We start from the raw sequence: 27649 nt of genomic DNA on the forward strand, positions 1-27649 counted from the left end.
CATCCTTGTCATACACGGGTGATTCTGTCCATCCAAAATTTAAGGCAAGTGAAAGTGGTTGACGGGGGTGGGGTCAGCTCTCTGGGAAACCCACATCACCCTGTCACTGTGCTCTGGCAGGGGTGCCGGGTCAGGAGCACTCAGCATTAATTTCCGTTCCCGCCTCTGAGCTTGGTCATTTCTGAATTACCTCTGTTAGTGGAAACAAGCAATGGTTGGTATAGTCAAAACTGGGAGAAAAGATGGTCTTTAATCATTTTTTTGTTCATTCTGGCTTTGGAATACTTGATTCATCTTACAGTGGATTTCACTCTCCCAAGATATTTCCTGAAGTTAATATTAAAATTAACTTGCCTAAGTGCGAGCTCCAGAGCATCGGTGGCAAAGGGACTGTATTAAAGCAACAAAGTGATCACGGAATGGGTGATCCACGTGTTGATCGTTAAGAAAGGACCGTCCACATTGACAAGGAAACATTGTTTGTGACAAACAGACTCACATGTACAGCCACGCCCCACAGGTCGTTCGCTTGTGCCTAAAAGGGTCGCACTCCACGTATTTGGTGCATTCTGCTTTGTGACAACGTGCCAGATTTTTCTGCCATCTCAGTACAGCCCCTGGGTGTTCTTTGGGTTCAGAGAAGCCATAGCGCCCGTGTGGTGCCTGTGTGGAGTTGGGTGACTTCCCTAGACTGTAGCAGCTTCAGCACCATAGGGGCTGTCGTGTAAGTGTTCAGAGCTGCCTGGTGAGTCCTACGCTATCTGCGCTGGGAGGAATGCATCTTGAATTGGTTTTGATATACCAGCAAGGAGCACGTATTAAAATATACATTTTCATAACGATAGATATCTAGTAAGTACATATATCATCACAAGTCATAGTATTTGTAGATTTATTGCCCTGAGCCGTATCTGCAACTCGAGACAGCTGTTAGGGGATCAGTTTTTGTGTGTGAGCACTTAACTAAACCTAAAAGGAAATTTGAAGGTGCAGTTCCCATAGCAACCACAGCTTAGACACATTGCAAATTCACATATATTAATGTATTTAAATCAAACTCCCATATACAAATATAGTGTGATGGATTTAGAGTTGCCATGGAAATTGAATCTAAGCTTCCTCTCTTCCTTAGGGACTTCAGTGTTCCGGATTTAAAACCAGATTAATAGAAATACTAGAAAAATGGTTTCCAAAAGGAAGCAACCTAAGAAATATAATAGAATAAGGTATTTGAACAGTCATAATTAAACTCATAAATGTAGACTTAAATAAATCCTGCATTTTTCAAAAACTGTGCTGAATATGGAATACTTTCATTTTCAGTTACTATTTTATGGTTCCCTGAGGCTGTTCCTACAGCCTGAGCAAGGTGCCCGAGTGCGTCGATCTATGTGTTCAGCGTCGTGTGAGCATCCTCGAGCACCTGTAATTGAACTGAGCATCGCCTGTCACCCTCTATAGGGAAAGAAGAGTTGCTTTCACTTTCCCAAAAAGTTGTGTTTTGTTTTTTAGGAGAGGCAGTGAAATGTAGCAGTTTATAGTGGTTTTTCTCCCTGTTCTGATCTTCAGTCTATGGCCCAGAATGTGGTCTTTCTCGGTCAGCGCACCACATGTTCTTGAAAATATGGATTCGCTGTTGGTTGTACGGTACTTTAGAAATATCAGATCGAGGTAGCGGATAGTGTTACTAGCATTCCTTCTAGAGCAGATCCGGTGGCAACAACTTCTTTTAGTTTTCCTTTTTCTGTAAATATCTTTACATCACCTTCATCCTTGAAAGCTATTTCCCCAGACAAAGAATTCAGGCTGATCTTTACCTTCTTCCTTTACCTCTTTCTTAAGGATTTTAAAGCTGTTGCTCCACTCTCTGTGGCCTCCAAAGGTAAGGCGGGCACGCTCGTTCTAACCATTCTCCCCTCTATAGAATATGTTGTTTCGCTCTGAATTCAAGGTTCTCGCTCTTTGGTTTTCAGTAGTGTGGCTGTGATGTGCCTGATCGTGGTTTTCGTTGAATTTATCTTGTTTTGGAATTTATTAAACATCTTACATCTGTAAGTTTATGTCTCTTACCATATTTGGAAGATTTTCAGCCATTATTTTTTCAAATATTTTCATCAGCTTCACTCTCCCAACGTTATCCTTCTGGGATTCCTTTTATCTGTATGGTAGAGCCTTTGAAATTATCCCACAGGTCCTGTAGGTGCTCTTCTAGTTCCCTCTCCCCCTTTTTTTTTTTTTTCAATTACAGTTTACATTCAGTATTACTTTGTGTTAGTTTCAGGTGTACGGCACAGTGGTTAGATAGTCATACACTTTACAAAGTGCCCCCCCAATATTTCCAGTACCCACCTGGCACCGAGCATGGTTATTACAATGTTATTGACTCTATTCCCTGTGCTGCACTTTACATACAGCATACTCGCATAACTCAACACCAGAGAAACGATTTAATGAAAAAGTGGACAGAGAACCTGAACAGATGCTTCTCCAAAGAGCATTCAGATGGCCAATGAACATGAAAAGATAGATGCTCAGTGCCACTAATCATCAGAAATGCAAATTAAAACCACAGTATCCCCTCATACTTTCAAAATGGCTATCATCAATAAGTCAACAAACAACAAGTGTTGGCAAGAGTGTAGAGAAAGGGGAACCCTCAGTGCAGTGTTGGTAGAAATGCAGGGTGTTGCAGCCACTATGGAAAACAGTATGGAGTTACCTCAAACAATTAGAAACACAACTATCTTATGACCCAGCAATTCCACTTCTGGGTATATAGCTGAAAAACCCCAAATCACTAATTCGAAAGGATATATGTTCCCCTATGTTCATTGCAATGTTATTTACAAATACCCAACATAAGGAAGCAGCCCAAGTGCCCATCAGTAGATGAGTGGGTAAAAGAGCTGCAGTTCAAATGTACAAAGGGATGTTACTCGGCCATAAAAAGAATGAAATCTTACCTTTTGCAATAGCATGGAGAGACCGAGAAGGTATTATGCTGAGTGAAATAAGTCAGAGAAAGATAAATACCTCTTGATTTCACTTACATATGGAATCTAAAGAAGAAAATAAACAAGCAAAACAGAAACAGACTCATAGATACAGAGAACAGACCGATGGCTGCCAGAGGGGAGGAAGATTGGAGAACTGGGGTAGAAAAGGCGAAGGAATTACGTACAAATTGGTAGTTCTCTCTCTTCTTTAAATTAGATGTCTTTTATTAATAGATCTGCAGGTTTACCCTCTTTTTCTCCATTATCTCCATTTTACTATTGAGCTTTTTTGAAATTCCAACTATTGTATTTTTTCAGTTGTAAATCTTCTTTTTCCTGCTGAGATTGCCTCTCATTCGTTATGAGCGTACTCCACTTCCCTGAGCATGGTTGTGCCAGCTGCTTTAACGTTCCTGTCTGCTAATCCCACCTTCTCACCATCTCCCAGTTGTCATCAGTAGGTCATCTTTTCCTCTGAGAACAAGTGACGTTTTCCTGGCTCTTCATATGTTGAGTAATTTTGGGTTGCATCCTAGACATTGTGATGTCATGGTGTGGAGACTCTGGATTTTGTTATGTTGCTCCAAAAAGTGTTGATGTTTTTGATTTCACAGACCCTTAACTCAATTAGAGTGCAAGTAAAAGTACGCAAGAAGTTAAATTCTACTCAAGCCTGCGCCTTTAGGCAGGACTTCCTTTTCCTTATTATTGTCAAGATGCAAGAGGCACAGGCACCTTCTTGTCCCTTCATGGTCTTCCTATCAAGACATGTCATGCCTGTGTATTCTTACAGCTCCCCAGTGTGTACCTGCGTGACGCTGCTATCTCACGGTCCCCAGCCACCTAACCACATACTGGATTACCCACATACCTACTCACTCCTCTGAGGATCACATGTTGATTTTAAGAGACCATGTACTAACAGCTCAAAACAAAGATGTATTTTTCTTACCCAGTCCCATAATTAGCAAGACATCTTTTTAAACAGAAGTTAGCACTTCTCCTTAGTATGTGAACCATGTTTCTACCTTTCACTCCATCCCTGCCCTACATCAGCACTGCATCCCCCCGGCCTGCCCATGTTAAGAAACCATCCCTTTGCTAAGCTGCATACCAGTTGGTGGCTGCTCTCTTAGCTACATTTAGACCTGGAGGAAATGGGAAGAAATGCTTATAATGACCTAATTAAATTCTGAGGGTTCATCCCCTGCTCCCTGGAAGGAGAGGGGCACTGGTGGTTTTGTTTCCCCAGTTAGACACCTACCATATGTAAGGTAGATAAGGCACATTGCTAGGTATTGGGATGCTTTTCTCCATAAAGAATCATTGAAACTGCATTTTTCTACCTATAATGATAAAAGCACAGCACAAAACGTAAGAAGTGCTCTGCCTTGCCAGGATACTAAATACCTATGGCTTTGGAATGTTAGGCACAGACAGGAGCAAAGAGTCATGAAGAATTCAGGAGCTTCAGATAGGAATCTCTGGCACTGTCTGTGGAGGAGCCCAAGGGCCTCTTCCTAGGAAGAGCCATGCATTTTTCATTTCTGCCCCATTTCATTTGCTTTCTGAGACAGCATCCTTGACAGATGAGTTACTAATTCAATTTGACAGACGATTTACTAATTCAACCCAAGATTTGAAACTTGACCATGTGACCTGGTCTCGTTTTATGTTCTTTTCTCCTCTCCACACTGTACTGAACCACAGTGAATTTTTCCAAACCAAATTCAATTGCATAGTGTACAAAGCACAGGAAGGGCTCCACAGTGTTGGAAAGGCGGAAAGCAGGACACATGCTCTTGTCTTTGGACGGCATCTATTTTTTAAAATAGTAATAATGTTTAAAAGCTCAAAAATATTTTCATTCTTCCTTGCTACAGGCTCTTGGGGGGGGGGGAGTTATTATATTTTCTTAACATTTATAAATGCAGCAACAGTAATGCTGCTTGTACCAGGCCTCTTAACATCTCCAAAACAGAAATGTGTATGAAGCCCAGAATACCGAGCCCTAGATTAGCAGGACTGCTAATCTCTGACTTCTTAATCCTTCAAATCAAATAATTGTCTGAGTGGATGGTCTGGGTGATGTCAGAGTAAAGAGTAAGCCCCTCAGACAAAGCTGGCATGTATTTAAGCATGCCACACTCTGTCCCCACACACAGGACTTTGCAGATAAGGGCGGGTGGCCCTCATTGTTGTCGTGCCTGCACCTGGGAAGCGAACCCTCTGTGCCCTTTTTAAACAACGCTGGGTCCTTTTAAAACCAGCACTCAGTCATTCTCATACAGCTGCTTGCTTTATATTGGGTTGGCCAAGAAGTCCATATGGTTTTTTTCTGCAAAATAAAAGACACATTTTTCATTTTCACCAGAAACTTTATTGATTTGGATATTTTGAGTATGCCAGCTTCTGTGTGGTAGAACGTTGATTGTTCCTAATTAATGTCTTCACCATTATCAACTTCAGCTGGTCTACCCAACCATGGAGCATTGTCCAGTGAGAAATCTCCAGCACAAAACTTTACAAATCACTTATGACACATTCAGTCAGTCACAGCACCTTCTCCATACACTGCATAAATCTTTTAATTTTTTTTTGTTTCAGTTGCATTTTTACCTTTCCTGAAATAATAAAGTATAATATGCCAACAATGTTGCATATTTTCTTCCATCCTCAATACTAAAATGGCTACACAAAAATTCACCAATTTTGGTAAGGTTTTTAAGTGCACACTGATATGACAGCTGTCACCATACAATCTAACAAAATTATTTCAAATGAAGTTCAAGACAACTGAGTGCTACTAGAGCCGTGGTATGGAACAAACCAAACGAACTTTTTGGCCAACCCACTATGTTGAAATATCATTTGGTTCTGCAACTGAACCCCACGTATTACTGTGATGGATCATCCCTTCTGTCTCCGAAGGTATAACAACTTGATGTTTGGCCTCTCGGCCTCACAATAAAACTTGTCCGGCATCAAAAGGCAGTGACTTAGGCCCTGGCCAGGTGACTCGGTTGGTTGGAGTGTCATCCTGTACACCAAAAACAGGTTGCAGGTTCAATTCCTGGTCAGAGCACATACCTCAGTTACAGGTTTGATCCCAGTTGGGGTGCATATGGGAGGCAGCCAGTCAATGTCTGTCTGTCTGTCTCTCTTTCTCTCTCTCTTTCTCTTTCTGTCTCTCTCTGTCTGTCTCTCTCTCTCTCTCTCTCTCTCTCTCAAATCAATAAACTTATCCTTGGGAGAATTTGAAAAAATAAGGGCAGTTACTTAGCATTATTGTTTCCATGAGCAGAATACCAAATCACCAGTGAACCTATGTTTATTATTGGTGCCTTTCTTTGTCACTGGGAATAGAAAACAGTTTTGACTTAAAGAATTTTCTAGACTCCCTTTGAATTGGATGAATTAAACTATCGATCAATTCTATTTTGTTCAGTCATTGCTTCCCAACTGCCTGACCATTTAGTATTTGTTGAATTGATTCAAACTGAATTGCTACAATGTCCGTTTGGATCCAGATGTAGTACTTGAGCCAACATGTGGATGTTTTTGAAGTTCTTGCCAATGATCTCCATCACCCAAGGGGCCCCTTGCACTGTAGCTTAGAACATAGCACGGTGCACGTCACAGGAGTTCAGAAACCACAGGTCATGTTTACGGGATTCCTTGCTCTTTTGTGAAAGCTTTACTTGAATTCTCATTCATTTAGTGTTTCAACAAATAGTTGTTAAGGCACAGGAGGAGGTTTTGGAGAAACAGTGGTTCAGGGAAGTTGAGGCCCGGGGAGGAAACCTGACAATAAATAGACAACAACAGTAAAGTAAGCGTAGGAAAAGCACCTGAAGCTGGTCTTGTGTATTCTAGAAAGGTTTTTTTTGGAAAAACAGGTTTCGCGGAGACTTGTTGAGTAGAGGTTAGCCAGGTGAATGGTATGGAAAAGACCGTTGCAAATAGGAGGAACAGAATGTTGAAGCCGAGAGAGAATGTGCTGTTTTCAATGAAGGGCGTTTTGTTCTGTGTGAACGTTGAGATGCGAGGCTGCAGAGGTGAACAGGGCCCCGGATAAAGGGTCAAGAGGCCATATTCATATTCTGTTGCTGCAAAAACAATTACTCCAAATTCGGCAGGTTAAAACAGCACATATGTGTTGTCCACAGCTTCTAAAGTCCCGGCACAGCTTAGCTATGTTCTCTGCTTTAGGGTCTCACCAGGCTGCCACCCGGGTATCTGCTGGGACTGTGGTCTAATCAGAGGCTCAAGCTGGGGAAGGGCCTTTAAGCTGTTGGCAGTTTTCTTAAGGCTGCGGGATTGAGGCTATGTTTCTTACTGGCTGATCTCAGTCCTAGAGGCCGCCTACAGTTCCGTGCCATGTGGGTTTTTTCCAACATGGCTACTTAGTACATGGCAGCTTACTTCTTCGAGGACAGCAGGGAGAGTCTCTGCCATGTGTGTGCCAGCAAAGCGTCATGTGTACAGTTCCATAACTATAGGTGTGACATGCCATCACCTGTCCATATTCTGTTGGTTAAAAGCAAGTCACAGGTCCCACTCACGCCATAGGAGGGGGCCACAAAAGGTGGGAGCACCAGGAGGTAAGCTTCCCTCCTGGTCATACTTGGGGGACGTGTGTTGAGGGGGTCACCGTGGGATCTGTCGGTCACGCTTTCTAATGAGGACTGTGTGGAGTCATCGCAAGGTTTTAAACACAGATTTGCACTGTGGTATGGAGAGCACTTGGAAGGGGTACGATTATGATCCAGAGAATTAGCTAAGAAGCTGTTGCAGCAAATCATGTAGGAGAGGAGGGTGGCCTAAATGGAGGTGTGGCCATGTGGGTTACAAAGATGTTATAGATGTACAGTCCACAAAACTGACAGTGATTGGATACGAGAGTAAAGGAGGGGGAAGCTGAGGATAAATGCTGTACCAGTTTCTGGAGTGGCATTTGGTTGGTGGAGGCAGACACCTCTGGAGCAGGAGCCACCTAAAGCAAAGGAAAGTAGATGATTCTGGTGGGGTTTTGCTTGGGCTGTCACTTGCCTGAGCCCCAGCCTGCTCTGTGGCCTCAGACCACGTCTCTCTTTGCAAGGGAGTCTGGGTAGGATTGTGTGTTAATGGGGGACAGCAGACTTACAACTATCAGAAAGATGACCTAAAGCTCTGGTCTTGCCAGTGATAAGTCAATAGGGACTCTGAACAGTATAAAGTAACTAAGGACTATGTTCCCCAAAATGAGCATCTTAGTTTGTAAGTTTTTTGCCCGAATGACTGCCGCATGCCAGGAGCACAGTGATACCCAGGTGTCGTTGTCATGGTTACACCTGTGGGCTGTACTCAGTGCTGCAGTAAACTAGCAAGGGTGTGCTCCCCCAAATCAGTGTTGGGATTCTGCCCTGTATTGTTCTCATGGGGGAGAGGGAACCCCACCACTTCTAAAAAGAAATTGCTCTGAGAATAATTTAAAAACAAAAATTTTGAACTAAGGTGGTGATTGGTTGATGCCTATAGTGTTTTAAAGCACGCTTAATTTTCTACCAAGACATGAGAGGTGTGAAGTCAGAAGTTTATCGAAAGAAATCCACACCATGTTCATATAACTGTTTAAAAGTCAGAATTTGAGCCATTTCAAGATGAGTTTTTTCCTGCATTTCCCCCTATGAAAAATACTTGAAACCAGAGTGACTCAAGCAGAGCCTGGAAAATACTGGAGAATCACATGATGGCTAAAAATAAGCACTTGTCTCCAGCAGGGACAGTAACCAGGGCAGAAGTCAGTCAGTCCATGAAAGCTCACGCTGGCTGGAGTGCCCAGTGGGGTCAGGTCCTCTTGCCCATCATGGGGACGGGCTTGGGGACCTCTGGTCAGGAAGGGGCACCCACAGGCCCCGTGAGCAGCTCCCCGGGAAGCGGCAGCCACACCCTCACAGGCCCCTGACTCCTGGCATAGCTTGTTGGCTTGCTGTCCCGGGCAGAGCTAGCTGTCGTACTGTGTCATGACCCCTGAGCAGTGGATTGGGAGGGACACCAGCTGACTCATGGTTCTAGTCATTGCCAACTTTTCCTTCAGTCCTCTCCTTGGAATCCGTAGCTGTTGCTATTGATCACAGAAGGTCTTTGTTGCTGTTGAGGTTACAAAATGTAGGTTGCATGAAATGACTAGACATTTGGTGCCTGCCAAATAGGGTGTATAATAGGGATTTTCAAACTACGCTCTACCAGAAACAAAACTGTCTCGAGCACTCACCACTCATAGCCGGGGGGCTGGCTGCAGGGCCTCTGACCTGGCCCTTCGGCGCCTGTTGTCATCTGCCCTGCAGTCTGTTCCCACACAGCAGTTACAGCTGAAGTCAGATCGTGTGCCCCTCTGCTCAGGACCCTGTGGCACCTTCCCTTTCCCCTGGGAATGAGAGCCCACCTCCTGCCAGTGCCCTGCGGGACCTGCCGCCTCCAGTGCCTCTCAGACCTCTGTCCTCCTGCCGTGGCTGCAGCCACCGGCTCCAGAGCGGGCGGGCAGGGCGTTTGCACTGGCAATCAGCCTTCCCTCTGCCTGGAACACTCCGCCTCTGGCTGCCGAGCAGGCCAGCTTCCTCACCTCCCTCAGGTCTTTGCTCAAATCTAACTTTCCCAATGAGGCCTTGAAGAAGAAAGGGTCACTCCTGCAGCTGGCCCGTCCCCCGTGGGTACCCTGCAAGGTATAACCGTGGAGTTGTTGAGATGCTGGTTGGCTTCTGTGTGGTTGTCTTTGAGCCAAGGTGGCCCGACCCATGCCTGGTGTGGATCTCGCTGTTTTCCGTCTGGGCTGGACTCCCACCTGGAGGACTCAATGTTCCTGACCCCTGTCCTTCTGAGTGGCTCGGGCTGAGTGTGGCCTTGGAAGTCCCGTAGGTCTCAGGGAAGAGCAGAAGCTGGAGATGTGACCCATGGTGGTCACTCAGACCTTCCCTTAGGATCTGATTTAAAACTGCCACCTACCCACCCCCTCCCTGGCACTCCTTACCCCTGCCCTCCTTTTCTCCCTTCCACAGCATTTACCTTCTAGCTTACTAGGTCACTTAGTAATTTATTATGCTATTGCTTACTATTCAGTTCCCCCCATTAGAATGGAAACTCCACAGGGACAGGCATCTCCTGTGTTTCGTTCACTGTTTTATCCAAGTGCCTGCAGCTTGCCGATATGCAGTAGGGGTTCAGGAAGTGTCTGCCCTGTGGGTGAATGAATGGGGTCATTTAAGAAGCAGCAGAGAGGTCTGGGCTGTGGCACACTGGTTTCACGATAGAGGGTGCACGAATGGGGGACCCCGTGCCCTGGAGGCCGCTGATAGGTTGTCAGTTAACACATTTCTTAAAGATCTTCTTTAAATAAAATAGTCTCATTTCCTTATTATTTCAGCAGTTTCATTTTTATTTTGCTAATGTCTAGGAAATGGGGAATCTGTGTGCTTTCTCGTCATTAGTTGAGTCAGATCTCATTTGCTGAGTAATAATAATGTAAGTTAACATTTATTGAGCGCTTACTGTTTGCCAAGTTCTTGTGTAAGAGCTTTCCATTATCAACTCCTGTGCTCTGCCCAAGTCTGGGAAGTGGGCTCTGGCCTTCCTCCTAAACATAAGTCCAGGTGGCAGCCAAAGCCACACCACCCAGCCAGTAGCAGAACCAGGATTCCCGGGAAGGGACTCCTGCTCTTACCCATGGCCAGCCGAGGGGCCGGATGGAGGAGGCCCAGGTCCTTCCACATCGGGAATACCGCTTATGCTTGGCTGGAGGAAGTGCCCCAAGCTGCTCAGAAGAGAACTCTGCACACTTTGATGAGCTGACACTGAAGTAGCAAGAAGGAAGTTCCAAACTCTGCCACTGGTTGCGGTAGCGGGACAGAACCCTGAGGGCTGCAGACTAATTTCAGAATGAAAGAGCAGCCTCTTCATGGTCTCATGAAGCAGGGCACCGTGGAATCCCCCATGCAAGTTCCATTTGGACCGGCCGCCAAGTGCTCCCCACCCCGCCCCGCGAAGCGAAGGAGGGGTGCCGGTCCCGACGGACAGGACTGGATCTTGAATTCTCAGCGATCAGAACAGTGTGGGGGCTGACAGGTGTGTCGCAGCGCGGCAGCTCTGGTGTCCTTGTGGTCACCCGGAAGGTCCTCTTCCTGTGGGAATTCTCTCTTCTCATCAGTCCAGCCCCAACACTGGCCTTTTATACTCCTTTATTCAACAGTGCTTTTATCTCAGTTAAAAAAATCTATTTGCCAAGGTAAAGGGGACAAGGAAGTAATGTCAGATCTATGCGCAAACCACGAATGAAAGTAGATGCGATGCATGTTCTGCCACACTTCAGCTGTTTCTGTCGAGATACAATTGACATGTAACCTATTGCAGGTGTGCTGCTCAATGATTCGGTATTTGTACGTGTTGCAAACTGATTATCACAGTAAGTCTAGTTAACTTCCATCACCACGCATAGCTACAGTTTTTTTTCTTGTGATGAGTACTTCTAAGATCTACTTTCAGATACGCAATATAGTATCATTAACTCCAGTCACCGTGCTATACAATACATTCCCAGGACTTATTCCACGACTCGAAGTTTGTACCTTTCTTGCCTTCAGCTGTTTTGCTCACGCCTGCCTCTCTGGGGTTTCTAATTGCATGAAGACCCAAGGGTGAAGGGAATATTCTCTCAAAGTAGGGGATGATTAAAAGAGTGTGTGCTTGCTTCCTGAGTGTGTGTGTGTGTGCGTGCAAATGTTTTTAATGGCTCTGTGGTTCTTGTCAACAGTATTAATGTCATATTTTTAGCTCTTCTGTTTATGATTTTGGCAGACGGGATACAGCAGATTATGTGAGAAGAATTTCTGAATTCCATCAGAGCCCTGGCCACAAAGGATAAGCCAAGTACAATGCTTTTATTTGCTTCATCATTCTGAATTCATTGGGCCTCGTGTGCCCAAAACGTTGTAGCATTTTCCATAGACATTACGCAAGCCACTAATTATTGACATTAGACTCAGCGATGCTCTGGCTTCACTAAGGCAATGAATCAGGCCACTCTTTGTTTTTTACTACAGTTAAAATGTCTTAGAATCATATTTATGCCCCAAATCTTACAGGCATTAATTAAGACACAACACTCAAAGACTAGCATTATAAATCATGTCCATATCCAGTGGGTAAAGTCAGAGAATTACAGGGACTTGTGCAGAATTTATGTCTGTTTTCTTGCTTCTGGAACTTGTTTTGAAAGGGAAGATTCAAGAGGGAGAGAAAAGCTTCAGGGAGAAAGGATTCTTGTAAAACAGTGTTACCATTAATTATGTTTTCAGGGCATCATCAAATGCAGCTTGAAAAAAATTGGAATGTTTGATGGCTGCAAGAAAAAAGTCTGTATCAGTATTGTAGCCAACGTAGCTGCACTGTCTTTAAAAGGCATTATGCAAATGTTTTTCCCATCAGCATCACTGAGCCGAGAGGCGTGGGAAGGCACATAGTAAAATCACGGATGGACTTGGGGGCACTTTAGGAAGCAGGAAGGCACTTTTGAGGACCCCGGTGTCTAATGCCAGGATCCAGATGCTATCAAGGACATTATTGGGTCAGTTTACAAAATTGCAGCGCAAATGGTAGCTTACATGTAAGTGTTGTGTCAGTGTGGAAAATACCGATACTGATCACTCTACAGTGTTCTGGTAATATCCTTAATGCAGTGGCCCAGGCAAGTGGGAAAGGAATATTTGGCACCCCCAAAAGCTGGGCACACTTTGGAGAATGGTTGAAAGAAGACAGTAAGATTTTTAAAGCAAATAAATAAAAACACAGTTGTTAACTGTCTAATGAGGGTGATATATTGCAGGGTATTTTCTATTATTTATTCTAAAAAACCATGCAATCATTAAACATAATGAAGAAACGATTTCATCTTTATTTTTATAAATGTCATATTTAGTATTTCTTCATGTGTGTTAGTCACGGTCTAGCTGCGAGGGGTGATGTACTTCCGCATCAAGGTACAGCGAACTGGTGATGGTGTGAAGAGCTCACTTCACATTCTTCTGAAAATAAGCTTTTTAGTTTAACCCTTGACTGCATGTTTTTTAAAGCTCTAAACTTCTGAAGATACTAAGACCAACCCCATGTCTCTTCTGTTCTTTGACTTCTTCGCCTTTATTCATTAGAGGGTATAAATGTACTGTTGCTAGTGCTAATCTCTCATGTCCTCGTTCATCAGATGTTTATTTCCCTCTATTAGCAGTTTCTTTCCGAACAACTTAATCAGAATTTCAAAACCCCTCTCATCTTAAACTTCAAATGCTAACTACTTAATGGATCTACTGCTACATTTTCCAGATTTGTTTTCCACTCCTTTCTTTCCTCAGCCTGCACCGCACCCCCAGTTAGGAACTGTGTGGGGTGAGGCAGAAGGTAGTATTTGGTTCCTCGGGTAGCGGGTACCGTCTTCTCCACCAGCCCTGCCCTGCCCACAGCAGAGGATGCCAAGTCTGACACTCAGCGCCTTCACCCCTCCCATCTCAGGTTGATCCACAGCTGCCCCGCGTGTGCCAGGGTGGAAGAGCTGGCTCTGAGCCCCAGCTGCCACAGAATCCATGGAACAGGAGAAACAGACCCCCACCAGCATCTTTAAGCCGGGCTCTGCTGTTAGCAAGGGATGTTGTTTCCTCAAGGAAAAAACGGGTCATCTGTGAGGCTGCGCAATTGGAACTGGGACAGCGGTAACTGCTGTCACTACTGCGGGGGCTCTGGCCTCCGCTGTGAGGCACGGAGAGCGCCGCCCGCCCGGGGCCTCTGTTCCTCTCCCAGCCAGCTTCCTCTGCTTATTTATGGTTTCCCTCCCCTGATAACTGGCCTTGCACAGAGCTTCGGCTTGCCTTGACCCTTTCTGCCCTCACTTCTTATCAAACATTTCAGCTTTTTTTCTTCCCAGCTGCATTTGATGGTGTCCTGAAAATATAATTAGTGGTAGTCCTGTTTTACAAGTAATGTGCTTCTGTTCCTTAGATGTTTTTCTTAGTTTACACGAGGCCAGATCAAGCAGGAAGCACAAGAACAGGGGTATGTCTGCTGAACCCGGCTCTGTTTCTACAACCAGCCACCTCATAGTTGCTGATGTACTGGGGGAGGACGCCCCAGGTTGGGGAGTCACATGCTCCCAAGGGAAGTCCCTTCTGCAGGGCTGTTTCCTTCAGAAGAGACCATGAACATGGCAGAGACTTGGACTGCTCCTTCCTACTCAGAATTAACTATTTACTGGCTGAATTTACCCACGAACTCTTGTGCTGATTCCATAACTAAAGGGCCTAAGTAATAATAGAAGGTGATCTTGAAAGGAATCCAAGTGGGAGATCTCTCTCTCTCTCTGAGAGGCTGATGATTGCTGTTTGGTTTCCTGTGTGTATTGCTGGCTCTTCTGGCAGTGACTTTGATGTTGGCTGTCAGCTCCTCCAGCGTCCCCTGGAAGCCTTACCCTGGATAGATGCCTCTCCTAGGAGCTGTTTCATGAATTGTAACGGCTTTTTTAAGTATCTCCTCTGGGTCAGGCACTGTGACTGGCATGGGAACATAAAGCAGCACACAAGACACATGCAGCCCCTACCTCGTAGAGTTGGCCTAACAGGAGAAGCAGGCATTAAACAAGTAACTAAAGCAGTCCCTTTCATCTGGGGATACATTCCAGGACCCCTAGGGGATGCCTGAAACCACAGAGTGCTGAACCCCAAATAAACCATGACTTTCCTATACGTGCATACCAATGATAAAGTTCAATTCCTAGATTAGGCACAGTAGGAGGTTAATAACTAATTGTAAAATAGAACAATTAATATACTATGATAAAAGTTATGTGACTGTGGCATTATTAAGTAAAATAAGGGTCACTTGAACATAGGTCCCGTGACAATCGATCTGATAAGGTGGCTACTAAGTGACTCACGGGCGGGGAGTGTACACAGCTGGAGATTACTACACAAAGGAATGAGTCACATCCCAGGGGGGACGGGTGGGATGGCACAAGACTTCATTGTGCTACTTAGCATGCAGTTTAAAACTTATGAATTGTCTGTTTCTGGAATTTCCTAGTTAATATCTCCGACAGCAGTTGACTTGGGCACCTGAGAGTGCACAAGCCAAAGCATGGATGGGGGTAGTACCGTACGCCGTGGCCGCTGGTGGGTTGCTGTGTGGCAGGTGTTCCCAGTGCCATGGCCTCCCAGAGCAGTGGCATCTGATGTCCGAGGGATGGTAGGCTTAGTCACTCAAAGGAGGGGAGGAGGGCAGGCAGAATGTAACCCGGATCTCACGCTCTGGTCATGCAGTCTGGAGCACTTCTTGTTCCTTTGAACACTGACCAGGGCCATGGCTGCTTAGGTGCCCTGAGCTCCTGGAGAGCAGGCATCTCCAAGTCCATGGCACGGCTCACGGTAGGCACTTCATTAGTAAGTCTTTAGTACATAAGATGTGTTGATCATAGACAGTCTTTGATCTGCTTTCTGTGAGGTATTCTTTATATTAAAGTAGGACATATTGCTTATAAAAAGGTCTGAAGTAACTTGATTTTTCAAAAGCAGCTTCCCCAGCTAGGCAGGCTGGTGGCTCCCCGCGGAGAAGGCTCTTTGCCAGGTCAGCGTGTTCTCGCCCTGCCTCTCCTGCCACGCTCCACACTGTTTTCTCTCCCTGTTGGCTTGCCCTTTACTTGGAGAGCCTGGCCCGTGGGCCTGGACATAGTGCTCCAGCAGTGTTTTCTATGGGCTTCTACAGAGACAGAGGACCCCCGCATGTGAATCACAAGTAAAGCAGAACAGCACCTCTCTAGAATCCTCGGGAATGTTCTCTTGCATAGGTGAGATTTCCGGGTCACGGAACAGTTACCCTTTGAATACTCAGAACTGTTTTAAGTCACTCCCGATTTAATCATTCTTATTTTAAAATATATCAGGGTAGGCTGCTGTCAACACCCCTTGAGGGTGTGTATGACTTTGCTTCTGTAAGTCGTGGCTCCGGGCACCATGCAGACATACAAATCTACACTTTACAGTCTTCCTGTTTCCTACATTGTAATTACGAGTGTTTGAAATTTGAGCACTGCTGTCAGCGCGCTTAGCCTTTAGAACACTTGCCTCTTTCTAATTTGAGGGTACTGATAAACTGCAAAATTGTAAACCACCTAACCAAGGTTTTATTTACTTGTTTGTGTATTTAATCAAACATTTGTTCCTTCAACAAATATATGTTCCGCCAAACACTGCAGTCAGCACTGGTGATGCAAAGCTGAACGGGACATGTTCCTTGCCCTCCAAGAGCCTTCTGGGGGAAGCAGGGGAGGGGGCGGTGGAGAGTCGGGCCACTGGAAGCGCCCAGGGGGAGCAGCTCCACCAGACTGAGATGCCACCTGGTCAGAACTGTGTTCAGAGTAACATGGAATGGGTGGGCCCACAGGAATGACCCTGAATTTCTTAATCTGTGAAGTGCATCAGCTTCATTGCATATACCTTGTACCTTCTGTTCTGGCTGCTGAGGTCACTTCCTATGTCTGTGCCCTGTCCTAGATACTGAGAGAACTTATCATGAGCCAAGCTCCAGGTGGATGAGGTCTTACCTGAAATCAGTGGCTTTTTAAAAAAAAACTTACAGCATTATTAGCAATACTGTTGAATCACTAGGTTAGGGCGCTCATTCCCAGGTCTCCCCATTGTAAACGAGCATCTTTTCCCCTATATAATAAGTCACTTATAGGGTAATACCTTGACACATGAATTTCTTAGTTCCCAAAAACATCTCAATGTTTGAGGGTCTATCCATAAGCCTTCCTGAGTCGGAGTTGCAGAGTTGTGATTGTTCTAGTTCTAGCACTTCTTCCACTGTCAGAGTTCTGTAGAGATCCTTACATCTGTCCCTTCCCCGCCCCAGTAATTACGGACTAGACTTTCAGTCAGCGCCTCACACTTCGTTACAGCCTTTTTTTCCTTTTTGGTGTGCAAACCGTCCCAGGTGTGGCTAGTCAGGCGCCCCTGCAACCTGGCCCCTGTGTCCTTTAACACTAATCCTTAAGCACATCCTTGCTTTCACACACAATGTTCCGGGCTGAACTTGCACTTTCCCTGCCCCAGCCCTGGAATCAGCCATTTCTCAAGTAACCCTTTTATTGCAGAATAAGATTTAGAAGCCAGGACCTGGGCACCAGGAGTGCTCCCAGCTGCGGAGATGTCACTGTTCCCAGGCTCTTTCAGTGACTAAAACCAGGAAATATGTTTAAAAAGAAAAAACGTATACTTGTATTGACATTTCTTCTAAAGTATTAATCTAGTGTAAGGTGCTTTTTCTCGCCCATTAGAAATTCAACTATGGCGCTGCTTGAAGCTGACCTAAAAACCTTTCCTCTTAGGAAAAACTTAAAATCCCTTTGTGCCTGTTACTCTTATCTCTCTGGAGGGAGAAAGGGCAACTACGTTAATCTCCCGTTACTTGAAGGGAAAAAAACAGTGCTCAGAAAGGTTAAATAAAGTTCCCAAGATGACACCAGCATTTTCTCATGTGCTCTTTGTGTGTGTGCTGCTTCTGCTTCTGGGCTGGGAGGGGACCGCTGGCAGTCTGTCATACACTTTAGCAGACCCCTTCTGCACCATTGATTTGCTCTAGTCTAAAAGGCATTTCTAATGTTGCCGTTATTTATAATATATCCTGCCTACTTTCAGGTGCAGCGAAATCAAGCCCAGCAGCTAAACCAGGATCCACACCTTCGCGTCCCTCATCAGCCAAAAGGGCTTCATCCAGTGGCTCAGCATCCAAATCTGATAAAGATTTGGAAACACAGGTCATACAGCTTAATGAACAGGTAACTCCTCACCACTGGCCCTGTGTCTGGGAGCAGTGACAGCTGTGAGGGGAGAGGGAGCAATCCCTGGTGGCCTGGGATAATTCTGGGAGGAAGGTGAAGCAGAATCAGTGGTTGCAAGCAAGTACAAATATAAGGAATCATTCAAGCAGGTAAAAATCAGTGGCTCATTATGAACGAAGATGTTAGTCTCAAAGCTCCGTTAAGACAGAAGGACAAATGACTTGGCCCCAGGTAAATGCAGGCTTGCAGGCCAGCCTCCCCCTCCCCACACCTGAGTGCCTTTAGTGGGCTCCAGTCTGGACCGTGGCCTGTCTGTCCACTTCTGGCCAATCTAGATGCTGTTAAAGGCTTTAGGTTAGTCTCCCTTCCTCCTTCCTTTTCTTCAGCAACTAGTTGTTAGGCTTGTTCTCTGTGACAGATACTGGGCTTGATGCCAATCATATAATGGTAGCAGGAAAGAGACCATCCCTACCCTCATAGAACTTTCAGGCAGCGGTTGCACAGGGTAGGTGATGGCGCAATCAAAAGCAAAAACCCTAACGCCTCCCACAGTAGCCGAACTCTGTTACGCAGGAGCCCTGCACCCAGTACTGGGGTGATCAGAAAGGCCCCAGTGTCTGAGTAGAACTCTGCTTTCTATCTACCGTATTTTGCCGTGTATAAGGCACACCCACATTTTTTGCCCATACTTTCAGGGAAAAAATCTTTTGTTTTAACTTTTTAATTCATTGTTTTATTTATTTATATTGAGATACTTGTTTTTTGCATTACAAAGGAATTTTAGCGTTTATCTTTTAATATGTTATCATACCAGAAATTTTAAAAAGAATTAAAAACATTTATATAGATTCAGAATTAGTACTGCCCATGTATAACGTGCATCCTTATTTTTACCTCAAAAATTTGGGCAAAAAAAGTATGCATTATACACAGCAAAATACAGTAATATTCCTCGTGATTACAGTAAATCTAGCTGTATTGCCTTTGAAACTTTCTATATAAAAGCTTAGCTATGCGTTCTAGCTAACAGTAGCTAATTTTGCCTACATTAAGTCACACAAAAACTGTACGTAGGTTTTTTTTCCTGTAAGGTAGGGGGTAGAACTTTATTTCAAATTAAATATTTTGCCCATATCCAGACAAACATTTAAATGGTCACTAGGCCTGAACTAAGATCAGGAAACTGAGAGCTCGCTCGAGTTTGGGTATTTAAAAGTAAAAACATAATTGGTAGGGAAGGGCTCGCTGCAAAAGCCTTGTACCCCACACCCGAGTTAGGAGGAGGTCTTTGTGCTGGCTCCTCCCACCACTGGGAGAGGAGCCTTTATTGGAGGTCCTCAGGCTGTTCCCAGCCACTCGCTGGACCTTTCCCAGTGATTAATCTGATTTCTTGATGAGCCAGCAAGAGTCTGGAAATGGTTTTTGAGATAATTGTATATTTGCAAACACGAACCTAGTTTAAAAGCAGGCAATTGCTTAACTAGGGTGCTTCTTTACAATTCCGATCACTTTAATGAAAAAGGTGATACTGCAAGTCATCAGTGGGCAGGACTTTGACTTAGAAACTGCTGAGCCCCAGTTTGAGCCCATAGCAAATTTCCAGCAATGCTCCTCATTCTGGGATGAAAGGCAGTTCTGACAGCCACCGTGAGCCTTGGGCCACCTGCCTAGGCTGCAGGCAAAGGGGTTAGACGTCCAGAGCATCAGGCGTGGGGCTGTAATACTGTCGATTTACAGCTCCTTAGGAATTCCCATTCTTTTGATATCTTTATTATCTCATCCTCCATGACACCCAGGTTCCCAACCCTCCAACCCAAAGTGTGACCACATGGAAACCCCTCCTCCTTCCTGCCCCCTCTCCCTTACAGCCTTAGGCAGCCAGCCCCACTGCCCTCTAGTCAAACAAGGGACAGAGGCCTTGTCCTGCCATCCAAAATGCCACTCTAGAGAAGACAGAATGAGAAAAGAGAGGAACACCCCAGTGGTCTTCCTCCCTGCGGTAACTCTTTCTTACTTCCAAAAGGCTTCACTCCTGCGCCTGCCCCGACTCAGTCAGTTGGAGGAGTGTGCCTGTGCCCTCCCCAACCCCCCAGGTCATCCACACCCTAAATTTCAAGGCGTCATTCAACAGCTACTCAGTGAGCTCTTTCTCTGGAGAGAGCCGTTTCTGTGGTTAACTGTTACTGTTCCTTCCACATTCCATCCTTGAAGCCTGCAGGGTGCCCCCTGAAACTGGTCTGGAGCCACAGAGGCATCGCTGTGTTAGAAGTGAGGACACTAGGGCAAGGAGTGGCAGAGTGAAAATGCCCAGACTGAGACGTGAATTACAGTCATAATAGAGAAAGTGACAAGTGCCATAAACTTTAAGAATTCTCGTTGACTTGGCGCCGTGCCTTTTATTCAGGCAGTCTCCCATGGCATGCTATGAAGTACCACTGTGCTAGACAATTCCAATGATAGAAATAAATCAAAAGAATCACTGGAGTAAGTAGGGACCATTTCCGGAGAATGAGCTAGCAAACAGGCCGTGGGGTGGAGTCCCTGCTGTGTTCAGGGGACTTAGCCCCACAGTGGGGGGACTTGGGAGAAGAGAACTTTTCCTTCTCTCTCTTCCCTTCGACTTTCTCGAGGCTCTGCCCCCAGCATCCCCTCCACCACGCAGGCTTCCGCTCTGACAGTGAGGGAGCCAAAAGGCATCAGTCTTTATGAGTGGGACTGTGAGCACGGACTTCGGTTGCCAATTGATCTTTCATCATGTAATTTCGCTCCTGTTGGTTTTTACTAGGGAACGTTTATAGCTGCGCATCTATTACCTAATGCGTCTGGAATACCACCAAAGACTGGCTTGGGCTGGGTCTCTACAAAACCCTCAGCTCTTTGCTCATCCTGCAGCTGAAGCACGCTCCAGAGACAGACAAGCCTAGTTAACATTCAGATGTGTCCAGAGACCCTTCCTGCCTGTGGGGGGAAGCGGGCAGACACCTGAACTGCTGCAGATCCGCCTGCTGACACCAGTGCAGACCTCACACGGCTTCTGTGGCCAAGCCCGGGGAGGGGTGGTTTGTGTGAAAGCAAGGAAGGATTTCTAGAATAAAGGCAGGTCTCTTTTTCCTCGAATTGAGGCTGCTGGCTGCCTTCAGCTTTTACCAATATCCAGGCAATAGTGTTAGGAGAAATCAGAGTTAAACATTAGCAAATGGACACCCTGCTACTTACTCGGTGAGCAGCTCTGTGGGCGTCAGTGAGGGGAGCAGTTATTCCTGCGTCTTACAGGACGGGCGCAGGTTTGCCAGGTGTGTGAGAGTGGATACGTCCTGCCTGTGCTCAGTACTGATTCCAGGCAGACACATGGCAGGTACAAAGGCCCACAGTTACTAGGAAAAGAAGAAAAATTTCCATCCCAAAAGTAATTCTTAGAAATTCTGTTCAAGGGTGGTTTTTCACATACTGAAAAAGATTTCACCTGCAGAGGGCCGTAAAAGACTTAATTTACCTTCTTAAAGAATATTCTCTGCATAAATATAAAATGCGTGAAGGGTAAAAGGAAAATTGCAGGAGTCTCAGAGAGCAGGGATGGGTAATCGCTGGGGCCTGCGTGTCGCTGCCTGGCAGCTGAGCCCAGACGTTTCCACCTGCTTCAGCGTCCTTCGGCCCAGGCGACAGCACTGTCAGGCTCTGCCTGACCGTTCCCTCCCTCCCTCTGCTAGCACTGCATCTGTAACTGCTGGGAGAGGCCCGTGCAGCCCATGCAGGTCCTCGAACCAGCAGCACAGGCCAGGAACGGGGACAGAGGGCTATTTGGCTGAGGGCATGGAGCTTTCACCTCTTCCTGCCTTTCCAGTGAGAATCCTCCACAGAGCCCGACCTGGAGAAACTAAGATCTTCTCAGCCAGGCTTTCCATCTCCCCCAGTTTTCCTGTGTAGTCAGGATCCGTTTTCACAGTAGAGGGCATGTGTCTAGTTTGGCTCAGCAACGTCTCTGAAGGGGTCTGAAACTAAGGGTGACTCAGTGCAGGTGACGTGGAGCCAGAAGCGTCCTCAAAACACATCTAAAGTAACCACAGGGACAGCCTCTCTCTCCCTGCTGCCCCTCCTCTCAGGCCACCAGCTCCCCTCCCTGCAGAGGATGGGCAGGCCAAGAGGAAGGTGGGTCTGGCCCGTGTTAGCAGGAGAGGGAAGCTTACTCAGCCCGGATGCAACAGCATCCCCCAGAACAGTCCCTCTGACCCTGGTTAATAAACACGCGGTTGGCTGAGGGGAGTGACTAGCGTGCTGCCGAGGTTGGATGTTCTGGCCCAGGCTCAAGCTCCTAACAACAGCCCCTTGTTGCTCCCCGGGACTTGCACATCGGTTGCGTCTTGCATGTCTGCCTTTTCATGTTTTGGGTCTTTCTGGAGTCAATAGTTGGTCGCTTGTTTCTTATACTGTATCTGGGGGGTTTTCTTCTCTCCCCTCACCCCCTTGCAGGTACATTCGTTAAAACTTGCCCTCGAGGGCGTGGAGAAGGAAAGGGATTTCTACTTCGGAAAGTTGAGAGAGATCGAGCTGCTCTGCCAAGAGCAGGGGCAGGAAAACGACGACCTCGTGCAGCGACTCATGGAAGTCCTCTATGCCTCAGACGAGCACGTAAGTGCAAAGAGCCCCTGAAGTGACGCTTGCGGTCACAGTACCATGACCCATGTGCCCTAGGACACTGCCCTGTGACCTCAGTGAGAATTACAACTCAGCCCCGGCCTTTGAGATTCCCAGCAGGAGGAGCAGCTTTGTCATCACAATCCACTGGCCACGTGCCTCTGGGACACGCAGCCGTAAATCAATCTGAGAAGGGATGGGTGGTGTGGGGTGGGGACTGCAGGAAAACAGGCTTGTGCAGCCAAATGGCAAGTGATTTTCAGTAGTCTGAGCAGATGAACAGTAAGAATGTGTGTAAGGGTTCGTTCTTCACACAAGACCAGAGTGTGGTTAAAGGAGAGATTGATTCAGGTGCTGTTTTCACCTCCATAAGCCCCTCAGTGGTCCGTTTTTATTTCCTAGCTGGTTGTCTTGGTTACTGATTGCCAGTGCAGACGAGCTCTAAGGGGCACCCGTGTTGCAGAGAACTTCTGGAAAGCCTGCTCTGGGAGGAGCGCCTGCCCCCCATGAGCGAGTGTGCTGGAGGAGACGCAGATGTGAGGCGCGGTGGGGGCGGTTAAAGGGCAGAGACCGAGGCAGGCAGCGGGAGCAGCAGTGGGAGCCTGACGGGCTTCTGCTCCTGCCGGGCTGAAGCTGGGAGAAGGCCCGCGCCCGTGTGTCCCAGGGGCCCGCGGATGCTCTGGGCTCTGTGGTCAAGTTGCATGTGTGTTGGAATTTCCCCAGAATGGAGCAAGACACTGACACGTTCACTCTTCCTCTTACTCCAGCTGACAGCAGGCAGATGTTTACTCCATGTAAGATTAAAATCCGAGCTACAAAGTTTTCCTAAACTGTACGAAACTGTCCGGGCTTCGGGGACTCGCCACCACTTTTTCCAGTTTCCCCACATGTTCTTTTTAAACTTGGCTATTGTCGGCTCAGACTGCGGATCTGGAAGCCCGAGAGCCCGCAGGTCAGGGCACGGAAAGTCTCGAGTCCGAGGACAAAGGAACCACAGGCTGCTTCACGGCGTGTCTGCACCACCCCGAGGGCAGCGGTCCTTGTGGTCTGTGTGTACAGAGCGCTTGTCTGTAGAGCACTAGGTGAATTGTGGTTATTCTTTTCACGAGCGTGTTTGATGCGAAAGCCAGTGAGGTGCAGGCGGCCCTGTGAGTCTGAGGGCAGGGCTGCCGACACCGCCAGACTGGTCCCGGGAGTGAGGCGCCCTGCGGGACTGAGTCCTGCCAGCCCTGCCTGCTGACAGGAGGAAAAGCCGGATTCTCACCTTGAGCCACATCTTGTCCCCCCAGGGAGTCCTTGTGTAGGAACACTGTCAGGTGGTCTCCGAAGTCAGGGTTGATGTGGGCTACTGAATTCCTAGCTAATGGCTGGTAGGACAGGCCTTAAACCAGAGCTCTTGACTCCTGGGCTGCTTTCAAAGGGGTCTGCCTAGATGGCCGCACTCAACTTCTGTTCACGTCACCAGGCCTCCCATATACACACCCCCCAGCTTGCTGCCGTCTGGATTCAGAGATCCGTTCCCTCTGTATAGGCAGTGAGGGCAGACACCCGAGCAGCAGTAATATTTTAAAGCATCATCGGTCATCAAGACCGAATAGCGGGTTTAGCGGGTTTTTTCCTGAGACACTTGGTATCCTCTCCTTGCCTTATCACTCTCAAAGCCGCTTCTCTAGCACATAAGCCTGTCCCAGATGAGTAACAGATTGTAACAAGGGCTGTGCTCCAAGCAGACGTGTCACCAGGTGGGAAGAATGGCAGCAGGCCAGAAGCTCCATCTCGTGGGCAGGTAGTGTCAGGGCAACCACCCACAGGGGCCTGTGGCTCTGCTGGGTCCCAGCGGATTCACTTGTGGGTCTCGTGATGCTCTTCAGTCACTACGTTTGTTTTTTTCTTGTAGAGAAGGGAGGAAAATGTGTAGTAGGTTCTGTGAAAATTTCTTTCCAAAACAGAAGAGTTTGGCATGTAAAGCCTGCTGACTGTGCCCGGGATGATCCCTCTGCGTGTGCGCTGGCTCCTGAGAGTAGGGCGGCCCCTGCGTGGAGTGGTTCCCAAGCCTGTGTTCTCCACGGCCTGGAGACGCCGTGCTGTGCACGGATGATGGGCCTGGGGCACCGCAGGGCCTCCGACACAGTGAACTGTCCCAGCTAAAGCGTGTCCCCGTACCCTGCAGGAGGGCCACCCGGAAGAGCCTGAAGCCGAGGAGCAAGTGCACGAACAGCAGCCCCAGCAGCAAGAAGAGTACTGACCCGTCTTGGCAGCTCTTGACACTTCCATTTTGCGTGGGAACTTTTCTTCTGGAGAATTGGAACACGTGTGGCCTCAAGCTCAACAGAAACCAGTTGTTCCCAGTCTGCCGGTAACATCAACGCACTGTCGCATACATACGCCAGCCACTGCACTCGTCCCATTTCCTTTGCCAAGACACATAGCAGTTGGCCTTTTGGTGGCCTACCTGAGAGATCATGGGGTCACATACCTTCAACTTCACCACTTGGCTGCGTGAAATTGGTTCTGCTCTTTTCATTTCTTTCCAGAGCAACTCCCCCCACCCCACTACCACCACCAACACCCCCTTTTTAATCCTGGTGTGAAACAATGGTAATTTGATATATGGTATTTATATTGGCATTTCTCAACCCAGTGTCACTAGATGTCACATACATTTGTGGTGCTTTGATGTTTGCAAGTCTAACCTTTGAACATAAATTTGGTAAAATAATAAATTGGAACAAAGGGAAAGAGATACTTGATATGAAAGCCATAATGACAGTGACTTGTTTTATAAGGAAGAACACGGAGTCAGTTTCTGCCTCTGCTCACAACTTAAAGGGAAAAAAAGGATGGCGTCAAAACTAGGACATCAGGGCCCAGCAGTGCTCCCACGTCAGCATGTTAGACAGCCACACAGTGTGTTGTTGGTGTTTCCTGGAGTGAATGTCTTCAAAAACTATCTCCGCTCGGCCCTCTAACTGCTTACCCCCCTCCACCCCCACCCGCACCCAGGTTCTCATGCTGTTTTCTTTCTCAGGGTCCTCTCTGGTGGGCAGCCCCTCTCCCCAAGAAGCTGTCATCAGTTACCTGCAGCCCAGAGGGGTTTGCATAGGTCCGGGTCCCCCTGTCTCCAGGGTGGGTTTCAGCACCAGTCCTGTCACCCGCTCTGGGCAGCTCCAACTAGAATGACTGCAGGGTGCGCAGCGGAGGGGTAGGGTCTGCGTGGAGCTGCGCGCCTGCTGGGAGGGACGACCTGAGGATTAGGAAGCTTAATTCCAAGGAGGCGTCTTGATTCTGAGGTCTAGTGTTGACACTGGAATGACAGCACAGAATATTCTATGACCCCGAGTACCTTCTGGAATAAAGCATTTCCCCTCTTCAGTACGGCGGCCCTCCTTGTCATTGACCTTTGCTCAACTATGGCAGTTCATAAACCTAGGATACGTGGATGAATTAAAAGCATTCCTTTTTTTTTTTTTCCTTAAATAAGATTTGCACATTTGCTTAGTATCTTTCCAAATCTTTGCCTCTATTCTTTTTCCCCCCCTTTGACAGATGGTATCCCTTCCCGGATCATTCATTTCACTTGGTTTCTAACTGTAGATTCACCTTCAACTTGTCATTTGACTTAGCAGGTGCAACAAAGACAACAAAGAAGTGTGCCCACCCCACCTCCTCTTAACTGAAAAGCTTAAAATAAATTTCTGAATTATGTATCATAAAGCTTTGACATTTCTTTATTAATTGATGAAATACTCATTCTAAACCCTCATACTGAAGCTTGCCACCAAAAGAAGTCTTCTCAAAATAAATCTTTTGCAGCAAAGTGGTTTTTATTAAGTTATATGTAGAAAAAGATGGCTTGTATTTTGAGGTGATTACAGTACACTGGGCAGGATTGGACTGCTCTTCCGTGGAGCTTCGCTTCCCCTCCTTCTCTCCCCGGCTTGCTCTGCACTAGGGCGGCAGCTCCCTTCTCTCGGGCTGGAAAGCCGGCTCTCGTCATCGGCATCTCCCACCCCTGGTTACAGGTGGTGGTTGTGCTATATGCAGCATCCTACTGAGTGGTGTGTTCCCCCAGCCTCCTGCACTCACTGAGTTTCCTTGTTTTAAATAGCTTTTATAAAGAGGCACCATGAAGATTATGCGCCAGTGGTTCCTACTCAGTTTCGTGCCAGCCCCAGCCAGCTGAGGAAAACCCAGTGCTGGGTGCTCAAGATTACTATATAATTACATAAGCCTCACCACACCACTGACGCCCACTCTGCTGCTCTCCAAATCCCCAGCCTCGTCAGCTATAAACATACTGGCCAGACAGTTTGCAACGATAACTTCCCCCAGTCATCATACTTCATCCTACCCAGAGTCTTGGAGCATACTATTCATTTGATTAGAAAAGAGCTGTAGATTCCGCTTTCTGTCCCCATCTGAAACATCTTCCACTGCGTTGCTTCACACGGGACAGCACTGAGACCTTGGGGAACATATAACAGCACCCCAGCTTCTGTGCAGGCCAAGTGTCACTTGCTAGACCTGCTCCTTTCTCCCCGATGACTACCCCATCATTCCCTCGTCTTGGCATCCAGGGCCCGCCTTGCTCCACAGCCCCACCATGCATCATCGTGCGGGGCCGAGAGGTGACCTTCGGTGTGTGCCCAGAGGGAAGCCGAGCTCATTCTAAGCCTCCCCCACACCTGCCGCGGTGGTCATAGCGTCCACTGCTCGTGCCAGATAGGAAGTGATCGAAGCAGGGGGCAGAGAGCACCTGTCTTCTAAGCAGAAAAGCAGAGAAAGAAAAGACAAACACCCTGTTGACCTGAGAGAAGTAAACTCCAGGAGGGAACCAAGCATAACTCCCTTCCCTGGTGAGTATCTATCTCCATTATTCCGTTAAGGTTTAATATGCATTCAAATTACTTTTACTAAATAGTACACCATAAAGCTTTTGTTATATATTACTTGTAAACTGAAAGGAATGTAAACATATGTATTGTTAATTATAAATATAGATAAGTAATGGCATAGATGAAAAGGTCTTATTCAGATGTATCACATTCGTTTTACATTACCCACCAATTGTCGCATGGTAGAATAGCTTTTTGTCTCTGAATATGTGAATAACTTGACTTGCGGTTATCTTTTTACATATTTAATAAAAAAAAGTATATGTTAAAACCGG

The 27649-nt window shown here is 46.8% G+C and overlaps 1 protein-coding gene across 5 annotated transcripts in view; it reads left to right on the forward strand.

Moving 5' to 3' along the window:
- Positions 1-27649, forward strand: part of MAPRE2 (microtubule associated protein RP/EB family member 2) — a 133495-nt gene extending 105846 nt beyond the window's left edge. For all 5 annotated transcript variants that reach the window (XM_053913419.1, XM_045187962.2, XM_045187961.2 and 2 more), the window contains 3 exons: positions 17705-17844; positions 22315-22473; positions 24650-27649. In XM_053913419.1, the coding sequence (XP_053769394.1) occupies positions 17705-17844; positions 22315-22473; positions 24650-24724 (374 nt within the window). In that variant the 3' untranslated portion in view covers positions 24725-27649. The remainder of the gene's footprint in view (positions 1-17704; positions 17845-22314; positions 22474-24649) is intronic.

The sequence above is a fragment of the Desmodus rotundus genome, chromosome 10 (genome assembly GCF_022682495.2).
Source record: "Desmodus rotundus isolate HL8 chromosome 10, HLdesRot8A.1, whole genome shotgun sequence".
Lineage (NCBI taxonomy): Eukaryota > Metazoa > Chordata > Mammalia > Chiroptera > Phyllostomidae > Desmodus > Desmodus rotundus.